This window comes from Ranitomeya variabilis, chromosome 6, assembly GCF_051348905.1.
Source record: "Ranitomeya variabilis isolate aRanVar5 chromosome 6, aRanVar5.hap1, whole genome shotgun sequence".
Lineage (NCBI taxonomy): Eukaryota > Metazoa > Chordata > Amphibia > Anura > Dendrobatidae > Ranitomeya > Ranitomeya variabilis.
The window spans coordinates 577057283-577077706 of record NC_135237.1 but is presented as its reverse complement, the minus strand read 5'-3'; the positions used below and the strand labels follow the sequence as shown (position 1 = coordinate 577077706).

The 20424-nt window shown below is 53.2% G+C and overlaps 1 protein-coding gene across 2 annotated transcripts in view; it reads left to right on the top strand.

Moving 5' to 3' along the window:
* The first annotated feature begins 16573 nt into the window (after positions 1 to 16573).
* The window catches only part of LRRC24 (leucine rich repeat containing 24), a 137925-nt gene continuing 134074 nt past the window's right edge, over positions 16574 to 20424 (top strand). Inside the window, exon 1 of one of the 2 annotated variants that reach the window (XM_077271475.1) lies at positions 16574 to 16747. In XM_077271475.1, coding sequence (XP_077127590.1) covers positions 16707 to 16747 — 41 coding nt within the window. In that variant the 5' untranslated portion in view covers positions 16574 to 16706. The remainder of the gene's footprint in view (positions 16748 to 20424) is intronic. The other variant, XM_077271476.1, reaches the window with a different exon arrangement.

Below are 20424 nucleotides of genomic sequence, written 5' to 3'. Positions count from 1 at the left end.
TCAGGGTTACTCACTGTGCATTAAATAAATCTGATGCCCGTAACTTCGCTCCAGAACATGTCATAAACGTACCATACCCAGCATTCATCTCGGATTAACGTGGGCTTTCTAATGAGATCAAATATGTCCTATTATTTACAGAGCAATCCCTACTTCTTCACCCGATGGAGTTAGACATCTGTGTTTAGAGTGATGGGTAGATGCTTCGATGGAGATCAAGGATAAGTATTTATCATTCTCCTATCTTACATCGTCTGCCTAATATCTTACAAAAATGGAACAAAGGACCGCATGGTTCTAGAAGTTTCTAATCCAGTTAAAACTACAGGAAATGCCGGTCGTAAATACCTTTCGTCAATAAAACTCTCTTCCCCCATGTACATTGACAAGGCAGCTCTTGGCTGAGTGAAAGGGAAGGGGTTTTTTTTTTTTAGCCCACAGCTTGCTAGCAACAGAACTAAACTTATATGATATGTCATACCATATCGTGACACCTCCCCCTTTTGGCGTGCGCTACGGCGGCAGAACCTCTCGGTATGCCTCCATGCGCACCTCCGTGGGTTCACCCTGGCGGGAGAATCCATCTGCATTCCCATGCTCCCTGCCCGCTTTGTGTTCAATGGTGAAGTCAAATTGCTGAAGGGCAAGGCTCCAGCGTAGCAACCTGCCGTTGGTTCCACATATGGTGCTTAGCCAGCGCAGAGGGTTGTGGTCGGTCACCACCGTGAAGGTGCGACCGTACAAGTAGGGCTGCAAGCGCTGCAGGGCCCAGACTATGGCCAGACACTCCTTCTCGATGGTGGAGTAGGCCACTTCCCTCGGCAAAAGTTTCCGGCTCAGGTACAACACGGGGTGCTCTTGGTCCTCCGAGTCAACCTGGCTGAGCACAGCACCGAGGCCAAACTCGCTGGCATCAGTCTGTACCAAGAACGGTCGACTGCTGTCAACTGCTTTCAACACAGGGGCGTTGCACAGTGCGGTTTTGAACGCCTGGAAGGCCCCCTCACAGCCATCTGTCCAGTTGACGATGTGGGGTAGCTTCTTCCTGGTGAAGTCCGTCAAAGGTTTTGCCAGGCTACTATAGTGCTGCACAAAGCGCCTATAGTACCCTGCAGTGCCCAGGAAGGACATCACCTGTTTCTTGGTCCCAGGAGTGGGCCAGTTCACGATCGCGCCCACTTTCTCAGCCTCCGGTTTCAGGGTGCCTCCGCCTACCCTGTGCCCCAGGTAGTGGACCTCCCTCATGCCCATCTGGCACTTTCCCGGCTTGATAGTCAGTACTGCTCGGTGAATTCGCATGAGCACCTCCTCGAGATTCTGCAGGTGTTCCCCCCAGGAGGGACTGAAGATGGCAATGTCATCCAAGTACGCCACTGCGTACTTCTCCAGTCCCTGAAGCAGGAGATTGACCATCCGCTGGAAAGTGGCAGGGGCATTCTTCATGCCGAAGGGCATGACCGTGGACTCGTACAGTCCAAAGGGTGTGATAAAGGCGGACTTCTCCTGCGCCTCGGGGCTCAGGGGAATCTGCCAGTATCCGCGACTCAGATCCATTATTGTCAGGTATTTTGCGCCAGCTAATTTCTCAAGCAGCTCCTCGATGCGCGGCATTGGGTGCGCGTCAGAGGCTGTAATGGCATTGAGCCCCCTGTAGTCCATGCAGAACCGGGTGGTCCGGTCCTTCTTTGGCACGAGAACTACAGGTGAGGCCCACGCACTCTTTGACCGTCGAATCACCCCCAGCTGTAACAGCTCATCGATCTCCTGGCGCATAATCTGCTGCACCTGGTCAGAGATTCGATAGGGTGTTCGCTGTAGTGGGGCGTGATTCCCGGTGTCCACCTCGTGGACCGCTAACTCAGTCCTTCCAGGCCGGTTGGAGAACACGACCCGGAAGGGTTCCAGTGTGGTTTGCAACTGCAACCGCTGTGGTTCATCTAGCGAGGCGCTTACCTCCACGTCCTCAATGGACCCACAGGCCTTGGCTTGGGCCAGCATGTCCAGGAGGGCGTCTTCCTCCCTGTCTTCGGGTGCGCTGCAGACCGGTAGGACGAAAGGTTCACGTTCGTGATGAGCCTTCATCATGTTGACGTGAAAGGCCTTTCGCCTACCCAGAGTGTGGTCAAGCGTGACCACGTAGGTGACCGGGTTGAGCTGTTGGTGGACGACGTACGGGCCCTCCCAGGCTGCCTGAAGCTTATCCGTTGGTACAGGAACCAGCACCCACACCTTTTGACCCACGTGGTAGGTCCGCTCCCGGGCATTCTGGTCGTACCAGTGCTTCTGATCAGCCTGAGCCTGCGTCATGTTGTCATGCACCAACTGCGTCAAGGTCTGCATCTTGTCACGGAAGCGCATGACATACTCCACTATGGACACTTCAGAAGGGTTCGGCTCCTCTTCCCAGGATTCTCTTACCAACCCAAGGGGTCCCCGGACTCGCCTGCCGTACAGGAGCTCGAAGGGGGAGAACCCCGTTGAGGCCTGCGGAACCTCTCGGTAAGCGAATAGCAGGTGTGGGAGGTACCGCTCCCAGTCACGCCCTTGTGTCTCAACCAGCATGCGTAGCATCTGTTTGAGGGTACCATTGAAGCGTTCACACAAGCCATTGGTCTGTGGGTGATACGCACTCGATACCAGGTGATTCACCTGCATTTTCTTACAGAGAGCCTCCATTAGGTGAGACATAAATTGGGTCCCTTGATCAGTAAGCATTTCCCTGGGAAATCCTACACGTGAAAAGATGGCCAACAGGGCATCCGCCACCTTATCTGCCCTAGTTGACGACAGAGCTACTGCCTCTGGGTACCGGGTAGCGTAGTCTACCACAGTAAGAATATCTCGCTTTCCAGAGCTGCTGGAGACGGCCAGCGGGCCCACAATGTCCACCGCAATCCTCTGGAAAGGCTCCTCTATCACTGGCAAAGGGATCAGGGGAGCCTTAAGAGCAGGCCCCACCTTCCCCACTCTTTGACAGGTGATACAGGAGCGGCAGTAGTTTGACACATCTGTCCCCATCTTAGGCCAATAGAAGTGTTGAGACAGCCGGGCCTTAGTTTTGCTGATCCCCAAGTGTCCAGCTAGCGGGATCTCATGGGCAATCCGCAACAACTCACCCCAGAATTGCTGCGGGACGACCAGCTGTCTTTCCCTCAACCACTCCTTTTGTGATTCTCCGGGTACTGTCTCCCGGTACAACCTTCCTCCTTCCCAGAACACCTTCTCCTTATCAGTCTCGGAGAATGACGTCCCTGCGAGTTGTCTCAAACTCTCTAGGCTCGCATCTGTGTGCAGAGCGGCCTGAAACTCCTGGCTAGGGGAAGCCAGAAGCGACGTCAGGGTCCCTTCCCCACGGGAGCCCTCTGGGACCTGCACTGGGTCCACCTCTGGTTCAGTCATACTGATGACTGAGGAGGGTCCGGGAGGCAGACAGTTATCTGCGTTCCGGGCACTCTGACTGCGGGTGACAGCAGCTACGTAGGCTGTCTCCCCGGGGGTTTCTACAGACCCATCAGCCGACGCTGCTATGGGCTCTACCTCCCCATCCACCCCCATTACCTCAGGAGCATTGCTACTTATGGGCCAGTTACCTTCCTCGGTGGCACTGGTCAATTGCATGGCATCACCTTCCTCACGGTTCCCATGTATCTCCCCATTTCTTGTAGCTCCGACACTTGCCCCTGCTAGGGGTTCCTCAGCTGTCTCACTCCGCAGAGCGACGTGGCTGAGCACTCCTGTACCTACGGACACATCAACTTTCACAGAAACATCATTATCAGATACAGTTGGCACAGGTACAACATTTCCACCATCAATCCTAGGGAAAAAATGGTTATCAGATGCAACATTACAAGATAAAGCATGGTCAGGTAACACATGCGATTTCCCATCATCATCATCATCATCATCATCATCAGGGTTAACTTTACCCTCATTAGTAGATTGGGGAGGGGTGTCAATGACGAAGTGTGCCACCAACCTCCCCAAATCCGTCCCCAACAAAACATCAGTGGGCAAATTATCAGACAGCCCCACTTCCTTCACCCCGCTCCCGGCACCCCAATCAATAAAAACCCGGGCCATCGGTAAGGGACAGCTGATGCCCCCAATCCCAGTGACAGTTAGGGTTTTCCCCGGAATGATTTCTTCAGGGGCCGCCAGTTCGGGTCGGATGAGGGTTCGTTCAGCCCCGGTGTCCTTGAGGCCTGTAGCAACATGACCTCCCACAATGACATGCTGTATGTTATCACACCTGTTGTGAATTAGACTTTTTGGCTCCCTCTTGTGGTTACTTGTGATATGACTCTGGGATTGTCTTTCCTCAGTTTGGCACTCACCTGGGTCGTTAGTCCAGGGATGTTGCTATATAAACTTCCTGGATCCTTAGTCCAGTGCCTGGCATCGTTGTAATCAGATCCTTTCTGTTTGCTCCTGTCTGCTGGTCCGGTTCGTGCAAAATTAAGCTAAGTCCTGCTTCTTTTGTTTTTTGGTTATTTGCTTTGCTCTTATATTTTTCCAGCTTGCACTAAATGTGATTCCTGACTTTGCTGGAAGCTCTAGGGGGCTGGTGTTCTCCCCCCGGGCCGTTAGACGGTTCGGGGGTTCTTGAATATCCAGCGTGGATATTTTGATAGGGTTTTTGCTGACCATATAAGTCATCTTACTATATTCTGCTATTAGCTAGTGGGCCTCTCTTTGCTAAATACCTAGCTCATTCTTACGTTTGTCTTTTCCTCTTACCTCACCATTATTATTTGTTGGGGGCTTGTATCCAACTTTTGGGGTCTTTTCTCTGGAGGCAAGAAAGGTCTTTCTTTTCCCTTCTAGGGTTAGTTAGTTCTCCGGCTGGCGCGAGACGTCTAGAACCAACGTAGGCACGTTCCCCGGCTGCTGCTATTTGTGGTGCTAGGATTAGATATATGGTCAGCTCAGTTACCACTGCCCTATGAGCTGGTTTTTAGTGTTTGCAGACTTAGTAATTATTTCTGAGACCCTCTGCCATTGGGGTCATAACACACACCCCCTCCCAGCCACACCACCCACCAAAAGAACTGCTGCATTAGGCCCTGGGGCTTTGGATGAGGGGTTCTTCTGCTTGGCTGGACATTGGGGACTGATATGACCAGTCTGCCTGCAGTGGTAACACTGGCGAAGTACGGTGGTAGGTCTGGTGCTGTTGGCCACGGGGACAAGACCTCTGGTGTGTTGGCTGGCAGGGGTACTGGCGTTGGATGCAGGCCTACCCCCTCTCCAGCTGGTGGTGACTGGCTTCCACACTTCCGATCTACGGTTGGCCTCATAGGCATCGGCAATCTGCGCTGCTTTCGTCACGTCTTTGGGTTCTCTGTCCATCACGAACTGTCGCACCTCAGTTGGGCAAAGATGGAAGAACTGGTCTTTGATCATCAGGTCTCGCAGCTGTGCAAATGTGGTCACTGACAGTCCTTGGGTCCACTAGTCAAAGTGGGTCCCCAGTCCATGCACCACATCACTGTAACTGTCGTGTGGGCCACGTTGGAGGGTCCAAAACTTTTTACGGTACACCTCGGGTGTAAGCTGGTACTTGGCTATGAGAGCCTGCTTGATGGCCTCATAGTCACCATCTTGTTCTTGAGGGAGGGCAGCAAACGCCTCCAGAGCTTTTCCTCTCAGCCTTGGTGTCAGGTATCGTGCCAATTCTTGTGTAGGCAGCTGGTACTGTCTGCAGGCTTTCTCAAAGGCCCGCAGAAAAGTGTCCAAGTCCCCATCCTTTTCCATAACAGGAAAGTGGTCGGGCCGGGGCTTCGGTATCTGAGCGCTGCTGGGCTCACGGCTGGACTGGGACGACCTCTGCATTTGCAGTTGGGCCATCTGCAGCCGGTACTCCCGCTCCGCTTGGGCCTCCCGCTCGGCTCGGGCCTCGGCTCGCTCCTGGTATTGCTGGATCAGCTGTCGACATCCCTCATGGTCGTCAGCGGGGAATTCTTTCAAGGCCGCCTGCAGGTGGGGATCCAATTCGCCCGGATTGCTAACGGGGCGAGCATTCAGTGGTTGGACCTCTGCTGCAGCACCATGTTCGCTGGTGCTGGCATCTGCGGCTTCTGGGCTCTGTGAGTGGTCTGGAGCGGCTTCCCATTGCATCAGGGCTGCGACCAGTTCGCTTTTGTTTTTGCTTGCATAGTCAATGTGCTGTGACTTGCATAAGGCAACAAGGGTGTCTCTGGTCTGCTGTTCATAAAAGGCTTCTCCCAGCCCAACCATGGTTGCCAAATAAAAGGATAGAAAAACGAAGAAAAAGGGAGGGGATAATTACTAGTACACAATTGTCTCACAACTAATAAGCACTGAGTTCGTTCTCCCAAACTTATTTGCGCAGAGTTCTCGCAAGAACTTTCTGCAAGTTTTTAGTGAGAGGAATGATTGCTCAAACCAAATCACTAATGCTCTAATATCCCACCGCCTTGCCACCAATTGTCACGATTCACACCGTGACTGTCAAGATCCCTTAGCCGCGGCCAGCAGTTTGTCACGAAATCCACAGGGATTTCTGACCACTGCCACCAATAGGTCACGGATTGGGGTGACTTTAGACCAACAGACGGCTATCACATGTGCAGGGGGCTTATCCTAGTTATCCCTCCACTGCCACAATGTGATAAAAAAAAAACACACACAAGTTTAATGACCTCTTAGGTTACAGCAGGGGCTTATTTTAGGTATCCCACTGCTCTTCAATATACCATGAACTGCAGGGATTTGTGTATCCCGCTTACAGTTCCACTTAAACCTTGCAGCTCTCTGACGCCCCCCCTTACCGTCAGGTCAGATTAGGTACTGCACCTAGGGTAATTAGTCGCCAGAAAGGCTGCCTGCTATGTACTGGCTATTGGGCACGCTGCAGCGAGGCGATAACTACTCCCGCTCGGGCAGGAACAATAATTATCAAGCCGCAGTCGCTGCAGTGACACCCAACTGCCTGTACACGGTATTGCTGCCACCAGCTCCGATCAAACGGGTCCGGAGCTAACCCAAAAACAGTAGCATCATTTCCCTTCAAGAGACAGGGTACGTTTTTAGAGCAGGGAGAAAGAACTGGCATGAAACGATATACCCCACAAAATGTAGGCAATGCTTTATCAAAATATTTTACAAAAGATGTTACAAATGAGACAATTGCAAATATGTACAAGGTAATTATAAAAATAAAAGGATTAAATGAAGAAAAGGTAACACTCACATATTCTCAGATCATTGCATTGCAGGCAACAGGCTAGGAGAACTTTCCATCTATCCCAGTGCATTTGCACTCGCAGTCTGGTCGCTTCAGGTAAAAACTCACAACTCCCCCCTGGAAGCCTGCCAGCAACTTTATAACCTACAGCCTGTGACCTCACAGAAAGGGCTGGTTTTTCCAACCCCTCCTCTCTCGTCAGGGTTACTCACTGTGCATTAAATATATCTGATGCCCGTAACTTCGCTACAGAACATGTCATACACGTACCATGCTCAGCATTCATCTCGGATTAACGTGGGCTTTCTAATGAGATCAAATATGTCCTATTATTTACAGAGCAATCCCTACTTCTTCACCCGATGGAGTTAGACATCTGTGTTTAGAGTGATGGGTAGATGCTTCGATGGAGATCAAGGATATGTATTTATCATTCTCCTATCTTACATCGTCTGCCTAATATCTTACAAAAATGGAACAAAGGACCGCATGGTTCTAGAAGTTTCTAATCCAGTTAAAACTACAGGAAATGCCGGTCGTAAATACCTTTCGTCAATAAAACTCTCTTCCCCCATGTACATTGACAAGGCAGCTCTTGGCTGAGTGAAAGGGAAGTTTTTTTTTTTTTTTAGCCCACAGCTTGCTAGCAACAGAACTAAACTTATATGATATTTCATACCATATCGTGACAATGGATATGGGGGAGATCAGTGTCGGGTGATGGATATGGGGGAGATCAGTGTCGGGTGATGGATATGGGGGAGATCAGTGTCGGGTGATGGATATGGGGGAGATCACTGTCGGGTGATAGATATGGGGGAGATCAGTGTCGGGTGATGGATATGGGGGAGATCAGCGTCGGGTGATGGATATGGGGAGATCAGTGTCGGGTGATGGATATGGGGGAGATCAGTGTCGGGTGATGGATATGGGGGAGATCAGTGTCTGGTGGTGGATATGGGGGAGATCAGTGTCGGGTGATGGATATGGGGGAGATCAGTGTCGGGTGATGGATATGGGGGAGATCACTGTCGGGTGATAGATATGGGGGAGATCAGTGTCGGGTGATGGATATGGGGGAGATCAGTGTCGGGTGATGGATATGGGGAGATCAGTGTCGGGTGATGGATATGGGGGAGATCAGTGTCGGGTGATGGATATGGGGGAGATCAGTGTCTGGTGGTGGATATGGGGGAGATCAGTGTCGGGTGATGGATATGGGGAGATCAGTGTCGGGTGATGGATATGGGGAGATCAGTGTCGGGTGATGGATATGGGGGAGATCAGTGTCAGGTGGTGGATATGGGGGAGATCAGTGTCGGGTGATAGATATGGGGGAGATCAGTGTCGGTTGATGGATATGGGGGAGATCAGTGTCGGGTGATGGATATGGGGGAGATCAGTGTCGGGTGATGGATATGGGGGAGATCAGTGTCGGGTGATGGATATGGGGGAGATCACTGTCGGGTGATAGATATGGGGGAGATCAGTGTCGGGTGATGGATATGGGGGAGATCAGTGTCGGGTGATGGATATGGGGAGATCAGTGTCGGGTGATGGATATGGGGGAGATCAGTGTCGGGTGATGGATATGGGGGAGATCAGTGTCTGGTGGTGGATATGGGGGAGATCAGTGTCGGGCGATGGATATGGGGAGATCAGTGTCGGGTGATGGATATGGGGAGATCAGTGTCGGGTGATGGATATGGGGGAGATCAGTGTCAGGTGGTGGATATGGGGGAGATCAGTGTCGGGTGATAGATATGGGGGAGATCAGTGTCGGTTGATGGATATGGGGGAGATCAGTGTCGGGTGATGGATATGGGGGAGATCAGTGTCGGGTGATAGATATGGGGGAGATCAGTGTCGGGTGATGGATATGGGGGAGATCAGTGTCGGGTGATGGATATGGGGGAGATCAGTGTCGGGTGGTGGATATGGGGGAGATCAGTGTCGGGTGATGGATATGGGGGAGATCAGTGTCGGGTGATAGATAAGGGGAAGATCAGTGTCGGTTGATGGATATGGGGAGATCAGTGTTGGGTGATGGATATGGGGGAGATCAGTGTCGGGTGATGGATATGGGGAGATCAGTGTCGGGTGATAGATATGGGGAGATCAGTGTCGGGTGATGGATATGGGGAGATCAGTGTCGGGTGATAGATATGGGGAGATCAGTGCCGGGTGATGGATATGGGGGAGATCAGTGTCAAGTGATGAATATGGGGACATCAGTGTCGGGTGATGGATATGGGGGAGATCAGTGTCGGGTGACAGATATGGGGGAGATCAGTGTCGGGTGGTGGATATGGGGGAGATCAGTGTCGGGTGATAGATATGGGGGAGATCAGTGTCGGGTGATGGATATGGGGGAGATCAGTGTCGGGTGATGGATATGGGGGAGATCAGTGTCAGGTGATAGATATGGGGGAGATCAGTGTCGGGTGATGGATATGGGGGAGATCAGTGTCGGGTGGTGGATATGGGGGAGATCAGTGTCGGGTGATAGATATGGGGAGATCAGTGTCGGGTGATGGATATGGGGGAGATCAGTGTCAGGTGATGGATATGGGGGAGATCAGTGTCGGGTGATGGATATGGGGGAGATCAGTGTCGGGTGATGGATATGGGGGAGATCAGTGTCAGGTGATGGATATGGGGAGATCAGTGTCGGGTGATGGATATGGGGGAGATCAGTGTCGGGTGATGGATATGGGGGAGATCAGTGTCGGGTGGTGGATATGGGGGAGATCAGTGTCGGGTGATGGATATGGGGGAGAGCAGTGTCGGGTGATGGATATGGGGAGATCAGTATCGGGTGATAGATACGGGGGAGATCAGTGTCGGGTGATGGATATGGGGGAGATCAGTGTCGGGTGATAGATATGGGGGAGATCAGTGTCAGGTGATAGATATGGGGAAGATCAATGTCAGCTGATAGATATGGGGAGATCAGTGTTGGGTGATAGATATGGGGAGATCAGTGTCGGGTGATGGATATGGGGGAGATCAGTGTCCGGTGATGGATATGGGGAGATCAGTGTCTGGTGATGGATATGGGGGAGATCAGTGTTGGGTGATGGATATGGGGGAGATCAGTGTCGGGTGATGGATATGGGGGAGATCAGTGTCTGGTGATGGATATGGGGAGATCAGTGTCGGGTGATGGATATGGGGGTGATCAGTGTCGGGTGATGGATATGGGGGAGATCAGTGTCGGGTGATGGATATGGGGAGATCAGTGTCGGGTGATGGATATGGGGGAGATCAGTGTCCGGTGATGGATATGGGGGAGATCAGTGTCGGGTGATGGATATGGGGGAGATCAGTGTCGGGTGATAGATATGGGGGAGATCAGTGTCAGGTGATGGATATGGGGGAGATCAGTGTCGGGTGATGGATTTGGGGGAGATCAGTGTCGGGTGATGGATATGGGGGTGATCAGTGTCGGGTGATGGATATGGGGGAGATCAGTGTCTGGTGATGGATATGGGGAGATCAGTGTCGGGTGATAGATATGGGGGAGATCAGTGTCTGGTGATGGATATGGGGAGATCAGTGTCGGGTGATGGATTTGGGGGAGATCAGTGTCGGGTGATGGATATGGGGGTGATCAGTGTCGGGTGATGGATATGGGGGAGATCAGTGTCGGGTGATGGATATGGGGAGATCAGTGTCGGGTGATGGATATGGGGGAGATCAGTGTCGGGTGATGGATATGGGGGAGATCAGTGTCGGGTGATGGATATGGGGGAGATCAGTGTCAGGTGATGGATATGGGGGAGATCAGTGTCAGGTGATGGATATGGGGAGATCAGTGTCGGGTGATAGATATGGGGGAGATCAGTGTCGGGTGATGGATATGGGGGAGATCAGTGTCGGGTGATGGATATGGGGAGATCAGTGTCGGGTGATGGATTTGGGGGAGATCAGTGTCGGGTGATGGATATGGGGGTGATCAGTGTCGGGTGATGGATATGGGGAAGATCAGTGTCGGGTGATGGATATGGGGGAGATCAGTGTCTGGTGATGGATATGGGGAGATCAGTGTCGGGTGATGGATTTGGGGGAGATCAGTGTCGGGTGATGGATATGGGGGAGATCAGTGTCTGGTGATGGATATGGGGAGATCAGTGTTGGGTGATAGATATGGGGGAGATCAGTGTCGGGTGATGGATATGGGGGAGATCAGTGTCGGGTGATGGATATGGGGGAGATCAGTGTCGGGTGATAGATATGGGGAGATCAGTGTCGGGTGATAGATATGGGGAGATCAGTGTCGGGTGATAGATATGGGGAGATCAGTGTCGGGTGATAGATATGGGGGAGATCAGTGTCCGATGATGGATATGGGGAGATCAGTGCCTGGTGATGGATATGGGGGAGATCAGTGTTGGGTGATGGATATGGGGGAGATCAGTGTCGGGTGGTGGATATGGGGGAGATCAGTGTCGGGTGATGGATATGGGGGAGATCAGTGTCCGGTGATGGATATGGGGGAGATCAGTGTCGGGTGATGGATATGGGGGAGATCAGTGTCGGGTCATAGATATGGGGAGATCAGTGTCAGGTGATGGATATGGGGGAGATCAGTGTCGGGTGATGGATTTGGGGGAGATCAGTGTCGGGTGATGGATATGGGGGTGATCAGTGTCGGGTGATGGATATGGGGGAGATCAGTGTCTGGTGATGGATATGGGGAGATCAGTGTCGGGTGATAGATATGGGGGAGATCAGTGTCTGGTGATGGATATGGGGAGATCAGTGTCGGGTGATGGATTTGGGGGAGATCAGTGTCGGGTGATGGATATGGGGGTGATCAGTGTCGGGTGATGGATATGGGGGAGATCAGTGTCGGGTGATGGATATGGGGAGATCAGTGTCGGGTGATGGATTTGGGGGAGATCAGTGTCGGGTGATGGATATGGGGGAGATCAGTGTCTGGTGATGGATATGGGGAGATCAGTGTCGGGTGATAGATATGGGGGAGATCAGTGTCGGGTGATGGATATGGGGGAGATCAGTGTCGGGTGATGGATATGGGGGAGATCAGTGTCGGGTGATAGATATGGGGAGATCAGTGTCGGGTGATAGATATGGGGAGATCAGTGTCGGGTGATAGATATGGGGAGATCAGTGTCGGGTGATAGATATGGGGGAGATCAGTGTCCGATGATGGATATGGGGAGATCAGTGCCTGGTGATGGATATGGGGGAGATCAGTGTTGGGTGATGGATATGGGGGAGATCAGTGTCGGGTGGTGGATATGGGGGAGATCAGTGTCGGGTGATGGATATGGGGGAGACCAGTGTCGGGTGATGGATATGGGGGAGATCAGTGTCGGGTGATGGATATGGGGGAGATCAGTGTCGGGTGATGGATATGGGGGAGATCAGTGTCCGGTGATGGATATGGGGAGATCAGTGTTGGGTGATGGATATGGGGGAGATCAGTGTCGGGTGGTGGATATGGGGAGATTAGTGTCGGGTGATGGATATGGGGAGATCAGTGTCGGGTGATGGATATGGGGGAGATCAGTGTTGGGTGATGGATATGGGGGAGATCAGTGTCGGGTGATGGATATGGGGGAGATCAGTGTCTGGTGATGGATATGGGGGAGATCAGTGTCGGGTGATGGATATGGGGGAGACCAGTGTCGGGTGATGGATATGGGGGAGATCAGTGTCGGGTGATGGATATGGGGGAGATCAGTGTCGGGTGGTGGATATGGGGGAGATCAGTGTCGGGTGATGGATATGGGGGAGATCAGTGTCGGGTGATGGATATGGGGGGAGATCAGTGTCGGGTGATGGATATGGGGGAGACCAGTGTTGGGTGATGGATATGGGGGAGATCAGTGTCGGGTGATGGATATGGGGGAGATCAGTGTCGGGTGATGGATATGGGGGAGATCAGTGTCGGGTGATGGATATGGGGGAGATCAGTGTCAGGTGATGGATATGGGGAGATCAGTGTCGGGTGATGGATATGGGGAGATCAGTGTCAGGTGATGGATATGGGGGAGATCAGTGTCGGGTGATGGATATGGGGAGATCAGTGTCAGGTGATGGATATGGGGGAGATCAGTGTCAGGTGATGGATATGGGGGAGATCAGTGTCAGGTGATGGATATGGGGAGATCAGTGTCGGGTGATGGATATGGGGGGAGATCAGTGTCAGGTGATGGATATGGGGAGATCAGTGTCAGGTGATGGATATGGGGAGATCAGTGTCCGGTGATGGATATGGGGGAGATCAGTGTCCGGTGATGGATATGGGGAGATCAGTGTTGGGTGATGGATATGGGGGAGATCAGTGTCGGGTGGTGGATATGGGGAGATTAGTGTCGGGTGATGGATATGGGGAGATCAGTGTCGGGTGATGGATATGGGGGAGATCAGTGTTGGGTGATGGATATGGGGGAGATCAGTGTCGGGTGATGGATATGGGGGAGATCAGTGTCTGGTGATGGATATGGGGGAGATCAGTGTCGGGTGATGGATATGGGGGAGACCAGTGTCGGGTGATGGATATGGGGAGATCAGTGTCCGGTGATGGATATGGGGGAGATCAGTGTCAGGTGATGGATATGGGGGAGATCAGTGTCGGGTGATGGATATGGGGAGATCAGTGTCCGGTGATGGATATGGGGGAGATCAGTGTCGGGTGATGGATATGGGGGAGATCAGTGTCGGGTGGTGGATATGGGGGAGATCAGTGTCGGGTGATGGATATGGGGGAGATCAGTGTTGGGTGATGGATATGGGGGGAGATCAGTGTCGGGTGATGGATATGGGGGAGACCAGTGTCGGGTGATGGATATGGGGGAGATCAGTGTCGGGTGATGGATATGGGGGAGATCAGTGTCGGGTGATGGATATGGGGGAGATCAGTGTCGGGTGATGGATATGGGGGAGATCAGTGTCAGGTGATGGATATGGGGAGATCAGTGTCGGGTGATGGATATGGGGAGATCAGTGTCAGGTGATGGATATGGGGAGATCAGTGTCAGGTGATGGATATGGGGGAGATCAGTGTCAGGTGATGGATATGGGGGAGATCAGTGTCGGGTGATGGATATGGGGGAGATCAGTGTCGGGTGATGGATATGGGGGAGATCAGTGTCGGGTGATGGATATGGGGAGATCAGTGTCAGGTGATGGATATGGGGGAGATCAGTGTCAGGTGATGGATATGGGGGAGATCAGTGTCGGGTGATGGATATGGGGAGATCAGTGTCGGGTGATGGATATGGGGGAGATCAGTGTCAGGTGATGGATATGGGGAGATCAGTGTCAGGTGATGGATATGGGGGAGATCAGTGTCCGGTGATGGATATGGGGAGATCAGTGTCGGGTGATGGATATGGGGGAGATCAGTGTCAGGTGATAGATATGGGGGAGATCAGTGTCGGGTGATGGATATGGGGGAGATCAGTGTCAGGTGATGGATATGGGGGAGATCAGTGTCCGGTGATGGATATGGGGGAGATCAGTGTCGGGTGATGGATATGGGGGAGATCAGTGTCGGGTGATAGATATGGGGGAGATCAGTGTCGGGTGATGGATATGGGGAGATCAGTGTTGGGTGATGGATATGGGGAGATCAGTGTCGGGTGATGGATATGGGGAGATCAGTGTCAGGTGATGGATATGGGGGAGATCAGTGTCGGGTGATGGATATGGGGGAGATCAGTGTCGGGTGATGGATATGGGGAGATCAGTGTCCGGTGATGGATATGGGGGAGATCAGTGTCTGGTGATGGATATGGGGGAGATCAGTGTCGGGTGATGGATATGGGGAGATCAGTGTCGGGTGATGGATATGGGGAGATCAGTGTCGGGTGATGGATATGGGGGAGATCAGTGTCCGGTGATGGATATGGGGAAGATCAGTGTCGGGTGGTGGATATGGGGGAGATCAGTGTCCGGTGATGGATATGGGGGGTGATCAGTGTCGGGTGGTGGATATGGGGGTGATCAGTGTCGGGTGGTGGATATGGGGGAGATCAGTGTCGGGTGATGGATATGGGGGGAGATCAGTGTCGGGTGATAGATATGGGGAGATCAGTGTCCGGTGATGGATATGGGGGAGATCAGTGTCGGGTGATGGATATGGGGGAGATCAGTGTCGGGTGATAGATATGGGGGAGATCAGTGTCGGGTGGTGGATATGGGGGAGATCAGTGTCTGGTGATGGATATGGGGGAGATCAGTGTCGGGTGATGGATATGGGGAGATCAGTGTCGGGTGATGGATATGAGGGAGATCAGTGTCGGGTGATGGATATGGGGAGATCAGTGTCGGGTGATGGATATGGGGAGATCAGTGTTGGGTGATAGATATGGGGGAGATCAGTGTCTGGTGATGGATATGGGGGAGATCAGTGTCCGGTGATGGATATGGGGGAGATCAGTGTCGGGTGATGGATATGGGGGAGATCAGTGTCGGGTGATGGATATGGGGGAGATCAGTGTCCGGTGATGGATATGGGGAAGATCAGTGTCGGGTGGTGGATATGGGGGAGATCAGTGTCCGGTGATGGATATGGGGGGTGATCAGTGTCGGGTGATGGATATGGGGGAGATCAGTGTCGGGTGATGGATATGGGGAGATCAGTGTCGGGTGATGGATATGGGGGAGATCAGTGTCGGGTGATGGATATGGGGAGATCAGTGTCGGGTGATAGATATGGGGAGATCAGTGTCGGGTGATGGATATGGGGGAGATCAGTGTCCGGTGATGGATATGGGGGAGATCAGTGTCCGGTGATGGATATGGGGGTGATCAGTGTCGGGTGGTGGATATGGGGGAGATCAGTGTCGGGTGATGGATATGGGGGGAGATCAGTGTCGGGTGATAGATATGGGGAGATCAGTGTCCGGTGATGGATATGGGGGAGATCAGTGTCGGGTGATGGATATGGGGGAGATCAGTGTCGGGTGATAGATATGGGGGAGATCAGTGTCGGGTGATGGATATGGGGAGATCAGTGTCGGGTGATGGATATGGGGGAGATCAGTGTCGGGTGATGGATATGGGGGAGATCAGTGTCGGGTGATAGATATGGGGAGATCAGTGTCGGGTGATGGATATGGGGGAGATCAGTGTCGGGTGATGGATATGGGGGAGATCAGTGTCGGGTGATAGATATGGGGAGATCAGTGTCGGGTGATGGATATGGGGGAGATCAGTGTCGGGTGATGGATATGGGGAGATCAGTGTCGGGTGATGGATATGGGGAGATCAGTGTCGGGTGATGGATATATTGCGGTGATGTTTGCGGGTGACAGGACGGTGGATCAGTGATGTCACAGCCTGTGTGAGGCGGCAGAGATCGCCTATGTCTGCGGTCGGTGAGGGGAAGGCCGGGCCCGGTGTCGCCGGTGGATTGTGGTGACGCGGCGGCTCCGGTTGGCCGGGTCCGTGTGATGTCACCGCTGTCTCCAGTCGGAGGAGGCGGCTGCGGGCTGAGCTGTCAGTGCTGGGTCCGGGCATGGACGCGGGAGCTGCGGGCGGCGGGGACAAGAGCAGACGGTGAGTACCGAGCAGGGACCCGGACTGCAGGGGGCCCGACAACCCGTCCGTGCACCGCAGTCACCCGGCACCGACAGGAGGCTCTGAGATGAGCAGATAACCTGCCTGCACCCCCGGTCTGCCCCCTGGAGATGTACGCTCCTGTCCTCCTCCCCTGGAGATGTAAGCTCCTGTCCTCCTCCCCTGGAGATGTACGCTCCTATCCTCCTCCTCTGGTAGATGTACGCTCCTGTCCTCCTCCCCTGGAGATGTACGCTCCTGTCCTCCTCCTCTGGTAGATGTACGCTCCTGTCCTCCTCCTCTGGTAGATGTACGCTCCTGTCCTCCTCCCCTGGAGATGTACGCTCCTGTCCTCCTCCCCTGGAGATGTATGCTCCTGTCCTCCTCCTCTGGTAGATGTAAGCTCCTGTCCTCCTCCTCTGGTAGATGTAAGCTCCTGTCCTCCTCCTCTGGTAGATGTAAGCTCCTGTCCTCCTCCTCTGGTAGATGTACGCTCCTGTCCTCCTCCTCTGGTAGATGTAAGCTCCTGTCCTCCTCCTCTGGTAGATGTAAGCTCCTGTCCTCCTCCTCTGGTAGATGTACGCTCCTGTCCTCCTCCTCTGGTAGATGTACGCTCCTATCCTCCTCCTCTGGTAGATGTACGCTCCTGTCCTCCTCCTCTGGTAGATGTACGCTCCTATCCTCCTCCTCTGGTAGATGTACGCTCCTGTCCTCCTCCTCTGGTAGATGTACGCTCCTATCCTCCTCCTCTGGTAGATGTACGCTCCTATCCTCCTCCTCTGGTAGATGTACGCTCCTGTCCTCCTCCTCTGGTAGATGTACGCTCCTGTCCTCCTCCTCTGGTAGATGTACGCTCCTATCCTCCTCCTCTGGTAGATGTACGCTCCTATCCTCCTCCTCTGGTAGATGTACGCTCCTGTCCTCCTCCTCTGGTAGATGTACGCTCCTGTCCTCCTCCTCTGGTAGATGTACGCTCCTGTCCTCCTCCTCTGGTAGATGTACGCTCCTATCCTCCTCCTCTATTAGATCTGCGCTCCTGTCGTCCTCCTCTAATAGATGTACGCTCCTGTCCTCTGGTAGATGTACGCTGCTGTCCTCCTCCTCTAGTAGATGTACGCTCCTGTCCTCCTCCTCTGCTAGATATACGCTCTTGTCCTCCTCCTCTAGTAGATGTACGCTATTGTCCTCCTCTTCCTGGAGATGTACGCTCTTGTCCTCCTCCTCTAGTAGATGTAGGCTCCTGTCCTCCTCCTCTAGAAGATGTAGGCTCCTGTCCTCCTCCTCTAGTAGATATACGCTCCTGTCTTCCTCCTCTAGTAGATGTACGCTCCTGTCTTCCTCCTCTAGTAGATATACGCTCCTGTCTTCCTCTTCTAGTAGATGTACGCTCCTGTCTTCCTCCTCTAGTAGATGTACGCTCCTGTCCTTCTCCTCTGGTAGATGTATGCTCCTGTCCTCCTCCTCTGGTAGATGTACGCTCCTATCCTCCTCTATTAGATGTAGGCTCCTGTCCTCCTCCTCTAGTAGATCTGCGCTCCTGTCGTCCTCCTCTAATAGATGTACGCTCCTGTCCTCTGGTAGATGTACGCTCCTGTCCTCCATCCTGCGCCCCTTCCTTGTATAATGTCCGCCATCCTGCGCCCCTTCCTTCTATAATGCCCTCCATCCTGGGCCCCTTCCTTGTATAATGTCCTCCATCCTGGGTCCCTTCCTTGTATAATGCCCTCCATCCTGGGCCCCTTCCTTGTATAATGCCCTCCCTCCTGGGCCCTTTCCTTATATAATGCCCTCCATCCTGGGCCCTTTCCTTATATAATGCCCTCCCTCCTGGGTCCCTTCCTTGTATAATGCCCTCCATCCTGGGCCCCTTCCTTGTATAATGCCCTCCATCCTGGGCCCTTTCCTTATATAATGCCCTCCCTCCTGGGCCCCTTCCTTGTATAATGCCCTCCATCCTGCGCCCCTTCCTTGTATAATGCCCTCCATCCTGCGCCCCTTCCTTGTATAATGCCCTCCATCCTGCGCCCCTTCCTTCTATAATGTCCTCCATCCTAGGCCCCTTGCTTGTATAATGCCCTCCCTCCTGGGTCCCTTCCTTGTATAATGCCCTCCATCCTGCGCCCCTTCCTTGTATAATGCCCTCCATCCTGGGTCCCTTGCTTGTATAATGTCCTCCATCCTAGGCCCCTTCCTTGTATAATGCCCTCCATCCTGGGTCCCTTGCTTGTATAATGCCCTCCCTCCTGGGTCCCTTCCTTGTATAATGCCCTCCCTCCTGGGTTCCTTCCTTGTATAATGCCCTCCATCCTGCGCCCCTTCCTTGTATAATGCCCTCCATCCTGGGCCCCTTCCTTGTATAATGCTCTCCATCCTGGGCTTCTTCCTTCTATAATGCTCTCCATCCTGGGCCCCTTTCTTGTATAATGCCCTCCATCCTGGGCCCCTTCCTTGTATAATGCCCTCCATCCTGGGCCCCTTCCTTGTATAATGCCCTCCATCCTGGGCCCTTTCCTTATATAATGCCCTCCCTCCTGGGTCCCTTCCTTGTATAATGCCCTCCATCCTGGGCCCCTTCCTTGTATAATGCCCTCCATCCTGCGCCCCTTCCTTGTATAATGCCCTCCATCCTGCGCCCCTTCCTTGTATAATGCCCTCCATCCTGGGCCCCTTCCTTGTATAATGCCCTCCATCCTGGGCCCCTTCCTTGTATAATGCCCTCCATCCTGCGCCCCTTCCTTGTATAATGCCCTCCGTCCTGCGCCCCTTCCTTGTATAATGCCCTCCGTCCTGCGCCCCTTCCTTGTATAATGCCCTCCATCCTGCGCCCCTTCCTTGTATAATGCCCTCCATCCTGGGCCCCTTCCTTGTATAATGCCCTCCGTCCTGCGCCCCTTCCTTGTATAATGCCCTCCATCCTGGGCCCCTTCCTTGTATAATGCCCTCCATCCTGCGCCCCTTCCTTGTATAATGCCCTCCGTCCTGCGCCCCTTCCTTGTATAATGCCCTCCATCCTGCGCCCCTTCCTTGTATAATGCCCTCCGTCCTGCGCCCCTTCCTTGTATAATGCCCTCCGTCCTGCGCCCCTTCCTTGTATAATGCCCTCCATCCTGGGCCCCTTCCTTGTATAATGCCCTCCATCCTGCGCCCCTTCCTTGTATAATGCCCTCCGTCCTGCGCCCCTTCCTTGTATAATGCCCTCCATCCTGGGCCCCTTCCTTCTATAATGTTGCTGCTTTTTTCTAATACATTATATAACTCAGCATCCTCTTTTGCAGCTGACTTCAGTATGCAGGCATCGGCAGCGGATGACGTCATTGCCATGCGTCGCTCATGTTTTGCACGCCGATATCACTGCATCCGCTGATTGGGTCCCTGAACTGCAATACACTTCAGCTGAATGTGCGTCCTTCGAAGTACATCCATCTGAATTAGGCCCTGGCGTAGGTGGGACCCTCTCCCGCAAGGGCCTGGTCACGGTCACACCCTCTGCGACTGTGATCCTTACACCCCTAACTGCTCCCACTTATCTATTAGATGTACACTCCTGTCCTCCTTCTTTTAGTAGATCTACCCTCATGTCCTATTTCTTTTGTTGATTTACCTTCCTGTCCTCCTTCTCTAGTAGATGTATGCTCCTCTCCCCCTTTTGTAGTCCATGTACACTCCTCTCCCCCCTT